Below are 6066 nucleotides of genomic sequence, written 5' to 3' on the forward strand. Positions count from 1 at the left end.
AAAAAAAAAAAAAAAAAAAAAAAATCTTGGTAGAGTAAGAGGTGGCCTCCCAGCTGTACGTCACTGCAGAATGGCAGTCACTGACTACAGATGCAAGAGCTCACTCCCCTGGCTATGGGCTCCCGCCCAGCACAACTGGCTCCTGTCAAGGTATCAGTCCCTTCGCTTCTCATTTCCTGCACCCCTGCAGTGGTGCATCCTTTGGGAATTAGTAGATCAAAATAAGAGTTATGTCTACTCTCTACCAGCCAAGGTGCAAACGTTTCACATACATTCTTTTGTGGAATCCCCGTGCAACCTCACAGATGAGGTTCAGAGCGGTTAAGGGCCTGCCCAAGACCCCAGGGAAGCTGGGATATGAATGCAGGTCTTTCCAGCTCCCAGCCCACTCTTTCCACTCTGTTAGGCAGTTTTCACCCTCTCAGCCTGCTGACACAGCATGAGCCGCTTCGTCCAGCTTCATCCTATTTCCAACACTGCTCGAAATCCTCTCCAGGGCTCACTCTGCCCATAGGTTAAAAGGACAGCCTTTCTGGCCAGGCACAGTGGCTCATGCCTGTAATCCTAGCACTTCAGGAGGCCTACGCGGCCGGATCACCTGAGGTCAGGAGTTTGAGACCAATCAGGCCAACATGGCAAAACCCCGCCTCTACTAAAAATACAAAACTTAGCTGGGCATAGTGGCACATGCCTGTAATCCCAGCCACTCAGGAGGCTGAGGCGGGAGAATCGCTTGAACCCAGGAGACAGAATTTGCAGTGAGCTAATGCCACTACACTCCAGCCTGGGCAACAGAGTGAACAGAGTGAGACTCCATCTCAAAAAAAAAAAAAAAAGGACAGCCTTTCTTGTGGGGCCAGAAGGGATGTTCAGAGGGGTCACCATTCTGCCCATCAGCTGTGTTAACGCAACACTCTGAAGATAACAAGAGCTGTAATGGAATGTTTGGGGCTTTTCAGAGGAGCTTCCTTTGAACAGAACTGTAGGCAACTCAAAGGAGAGTTGCCCATCTAGCACTTTTCTCAGAGTGAGGGCAACCAGTGGTCCCTAGCAGCTCCCCTCTAGGGCTTCTGCTGTGAGCTCATCTGTGGCTTTTCCTCACCCAGGAACAGGCAGCAGAGGGTGTGTGCTCCCTCCCCACCCCTTACAGCCAGCAGCTGCTGGTTACAGTTACACATTCCGATACAGACATGCCTCTCAGACGAAGAGGGGGTGGGGGTGTCCGACTCTCAGAAGCCCTGGAACAAATAGTTGGCAACAGCTGTGTTCTCAGCAGACAGCAGTTGGTGGCTTGCTACTGTTCTCTCATTCCACACTGCTTTACCGGCTGGAATGAATGCAGTGCCCCCACTTCAAAGGGCGGCTCACCAAGCAATCAAGTCTCTGCCACAGGGGTCTGTTTGAAAAATCGGTCAGTAAGGCCAAAATGGGGTCAATTCCACACCCCTTCCCCTGAGGTGTCCTGGACATCCCTCAGCCGCACGGCCCCAGGCACATGCTTGAAAGGAAGAAAGCCTTTCCTTTAGAAGAAGAACGGAGCCCTCAACCCACCCCCCAGCGCAGAGTCCCTTCAGAACCAGAGGACTGTGAGGAAATCTCCACTAACTAGCCAAATCAAAATGGAGAAGGAATAAAAGGGGTTTGCAGCAAGAATCGCACTCTGCCTCTCCCCGTCCCCAGCCCCACTCTTCAGCTGTTTCTCCGTGAAGTTTCCAAAGCAGTTTTACAGTGTCTGATGGAAAATCAGAACTGGACAGCCCTAGAGAAACCTCGGGGACCTAGAGGGTTAAGAACACAGTGGCTCTGAAAGTAAGGAGCAGCTAGCAAACAAGAAGGGAGACTGGAAAGTTCTGTGTGGGAACTGGCCTGGTCTGACCGAGAGGCATTTGCTAAAATATTCCCTCCACCCAAAGCAGTAGTACAATAAACAAGCTCCCACCCCTTCTTCCCTTCCAAACCCGATCCGTGCGGAACCAATTACCTGTCTAAGACCCAAAAGGAAAGGCATCCTGCAAGAGCATCGTCCACACTAACGTTGGAACAAAGGGCTCTTAAAAGTTAAGGTCTTGGAATGAGCATTGCCCCTGATGGGCCTGTGTGCGCAGTGGTCCTGGTTCACCAGCCTTCCTTAGCAAAGCAAAGTAAACAGAGTCCTGGGACCGAGCAGGCACACTGTCTCCTGCTCTCCTCGCTACTCCCCCCGCCTGGTTCTGGCCCACCCCCACCTTCTCGTGACATATCTCAGACGCAGCAAAGCCGAAGCTGTCTGCCAAGTGGGAAATGACATCAGTTCAGGCGCAGCAGAAAAAACTTCAGACAGCTGCGCTGGAATACTGAGGAGGATGTGCTGCAGACCCGCAATGCCCAGCCCTGGACCCACCTAGAGCCAGAGCCCACTGTGGGAGGATGGTGGGGGTTGCAGATGGGAGCAGGCTGCTGCATCCCCTTGGCTCTAACTAGGCTCAGGGGTACATAAATCAAGTCTCTAAAGCTGAAAAGAGGAACACTGCTCTGAATAAGGACTGACTTTGTAGCTCCTAAAGTATTGTTTCTCCTCCCTGGGAAAGAAAATCCAGTCCAGTGTCTGTCAGTTTCACAGAAACTTTTCCACCCCCACCCCTGCCAGAGTCGGTCTCAATACATAATAGGACATGAAGCCTGGCTGTCCCAACTTTCTCTAGGGAATGAGGCAATTTACAGTGGGGGCTTGGAGAAGCACCTTTTCCCCAGCTAAGGTAGGACACGCTACCTGGGACACTGACCTTTCAAGTCCTCGCTTCCACTGGAGAGTTTATATTTCATAAACAAACGGCACAAGTACAGGTGCCAACATCTTTCCTCACTTGTCTTATAAAAGGTACAACAAGTCCCACCGCAGCCTCCAAGTTGCCAGAAAGGCAGATCATCTATATTTAAACCAACTCTTGGTTCGGAAAAGTTCACCGCCTTAGGTTTGTCATGTTTTCTTCACTAAGTTCAGTTCAGGGAGAAAAGAGTTCTCTAATGCAAGCTTTGCACAAGCAAGGGCCCTGGGGATGGTGTCCTGCTCTGACTTTCCCTCGTCGGTGGTGTAAGCCAAATCCCTTTTGGCTACCCTCCCTGAAACAGCAGGTCACAGCAGTTCTCCCTGGGCCTGAATCCTCTACCAAAGACAACACTCGCACAGTACAAAAGGTCCATGTTTGGGTTTGGATTTCCAGAAATGACTCGAGGAGAACAATCTTCAGAGGAGCTTTATAAATCCAAAGTTACTTTTTTTTTTTTTTTTTTGAGATAGGGTCTCACTCTGTTACCCAGGCTGGAGTACAGTGGCGTGATGATCTTGGCTCACTACAACCTCTGCCTTCCGGGCTCAAGCGATCCTCCCTAGCTGGTACTACAGGCACGTGCCACCATGCGCAGCTCATTTTTGTTTTTTTGTGTAGAGATGGGGTTTCGCCATGTTGCCCAGGCTGGTCTTGAACTCCTGGACTCAAGTGATAGGCCCACCTCAGCCTCCTAAAGTGCTGGGATTAAAAAAAATTACTTTTCACTAACTTCCTCGGCTACAAATTAATTACACTGTCCAGGACTCAAAGCAAGTATATTTCATCTTTCCTTTCATTTTCTGCAACAATTTTCTTTCATGATACTTATCCAAGGCCTCCATGGTAGTGGCACTGTGCTGGGCATGATCCATAGAAGTCAGAAATGATTCTTGCAAATTAGTATCTATAACCCCCAACCTACGACAATAAATTAGCAGCGCATGACACGTACAGCACAGTGAGGTGCCGAAAGTACTGTTTGATCATTAGAATCCAGCCGGACACACAACGTGTTTACTGCAGGTCCCCACTGACAGTCAAGGTCACATTGACTTTCCTGACAAGAAAGTCAATGTGCCAAACTGGCTGAGCCATTTCCTTGAGACTCACGAAAAGAATGGATCACAGCCTCACTGCTAGAGAAAAAGATGGCCGATGTGTAAAAGAAGTGGCTCCTGCTGCTGCTGGTGTTTAGGGACTGGGAAGTGATTCTTCAGCACATACATATTCTCAAGATACGGTCAGTCTATCCCAGGCCTTTTTGCCACTCTCACAACCAGGTCAAATTGCCAGACAGATGAGGCTGGACATCAAGGCACAGTCGCCCAGGGAAGAGCAATGAGGCTGCTTTCAACCCCTTCCTTTCACTTCCTTGGTTCCCTGGCAACCACTGAGAACCACAAAACATACACAGCATTAACTTTGGCAATCAAACTGATGGAAAGAGCATCCTCATCACCTCATGGACAATGTAATCTGCACTGTTCTAACAAGACAGACTGGCACCTGCAATTCTCCAGAAAGAGTGCCATGGCATAAGTGTACCATTCATTCACTCACTCCACGCTCACTGAATACCTACAGTGTGCCAGGCATTGTTTCAGGCACTGGGAATGCCACTATGACCAAAACACACAAGAAACCTTGCTCTAATGGGCTATGAAGTGTTCCATATTTTTCTTCCTTCCATTTTTGTTTGTTTGTTTGTTTTAAGAGATAAGGTTTTGTTCTGTCACCCTAGGCTCAAGTGATCATCCTGCCTCACCCTCTCGAAAAGCTGGGACTATAGGCACACGCCACCACATTCAACTAATATATTTTTATTTTTATTTTTTGTAGAGACAGGGTCTCACTATGTTGTCCAGGCTTGAACTCTTGTCCTCAAGTGATCCTCCTGCCTTAGCCTTTCAAAGTGTTGAGATTACAGGCATGAGCCACTAAGCTTGGCCCCATAATTCTAAATAATATTCATCAGTGATGATCTCAGAAGAAGTGGAATTGTGACAAAATTACTAGAAATCCAAAAAAAATTCGTAAAAATACAACCTAAATGATCAAAATTGCATTATAGACTTCCTGATTTCCTAATGAATCATCCTTTTATGATGCTACCCAAGACAGTGTTTCTAATCAGCATTTGTCTATTTTTATCTTCTCACAGATTATAAATTCCTGTGTGCAAGGCAGCATTTAACCCAAGGCATTACACCTAGTACAATATATTCCAAAAAAGTGACTGCTGACAACAGCTTCTTTCTTACTAATCAACTTCTTGCCTACAGCCCCTCACTAACATTCACTAAGCACTGAGATCTGAGGGGTGAGGAGAAAAAGAGGTTGAGTTGGCAAATTCAGGCATTCCCAGGAAAGTGAGTTCACTTTCTGCCATGTTATACAAATATTACTACAACCTAGTGACAAAGTAGTCAGCTTTGCCATTTGAAAAGCAAGATGATCATTAACAATTTCTGCTAGCCTGAAAAAATGGGTTCTTCTATGTATGTGATCCAGTCTCATACATGATGAGCCAAAGGTAGGGTAAATCCTTCTTTGAATGACTTTAGTCATCCGCCTGCCAATGCAGAATTAAATTCAATGTTGAATTCACCAACTTAAAAAAAAAAAAAAAAAAGGAAGTCATACTAAATTAGAATTAAGCAGGATTATGTTGTCAAAATGTTGCAGGTTGGCTCGGCACCGTGGCTCACGCCTGTAATCCCAGTACTTTGGGAGGCTGAGATGAGCAGATTGCTTGAGCCCAGGAGTTCAAAACCAGCTTGGGCAACATGGCAAAACCCCATCTCTACAAAAAAATACAAAAATTAGCTGGGCATGGTGGCACATGCCTGTTGTCTCAGCTACCTGGGAGGCTGAGGTGGGAGGGGCATTTGAGTGCAGGAGGGAGAGGTTGCAGTGAGCCAAGATCGCACCACTGCACTTCAGCCTGAGCGACAGAATGAGACTCGGTCTCAAAAAAAAAAAGGGGGGGGTGCTGGGCACAGTGACTCATGCTTGTAATCCCAGCACTTTGGGAGGCCGAGGCAGGCAGATCACGAGGTCTGGAGATCAAGACCAGCCTGACCAACATGGGGAAACCCCATCTCTACTAAAAATAGTGACACACACCTGTAGTCCCAGTACTAGGGAGGCTGAGGCAGGAGAATAACTTGAACCTGGGAGATGGAGGCTGCAGTGAGCTGAGATCATGCCACTGCACTCCAGCCTGGGCGACAGGGCAAGACTGTCTCAGATTAAAAAA

General features: G+C 47.8%; 1 protein-coding gene across 2 annotated transcripts in view; it reads right to left on the bottom strand.

Annotated features, from left to right (window-relative positions):
• WBP1L (WW domain binding protein 1-like) overlaps positions 1 to 6066 on the bottom strand; it is a 98288-nt gene that overhangs the window by 42211 nt on the left and 50011 nt on the right. Inside the window, exon 1 of one of the 2 annotated variants that reach the window (XM_011957372.1) lies at positions 1982 to 2514. The exons of the other annotated variant lie outside the window; for it this stretch is intronic. Within the exon in view, the coding sequence (XP_011812762.1) occupies positions 1982 to 2008 (27 nt within the window). The 5' untranslated portion in view covers positions 2009 to 2514. Of the gene's footprint in view, positions 1 to 1981; positions 2515 to 6066 lie in introns of those variants that run through there. 2 annotated transcript variants of the gene reach the window in all.

The sequence above is a fragment of the Colobus angolensis genome, unplaced genomic scaffold (genome assembly GCF_000951035.1).
Source record: "Colobus angolensis palliatus isolate OR3802 unplaced genomic scaffold, Cang.pa_1.0 Scaffold44, whole genome shotgun sequence".
Lineage (NCBI taxonomy): Eukaryota > Metazoa > Chordata > Mammalia > Primates > Cercopithecidae > Colobus > Colobus angolensis.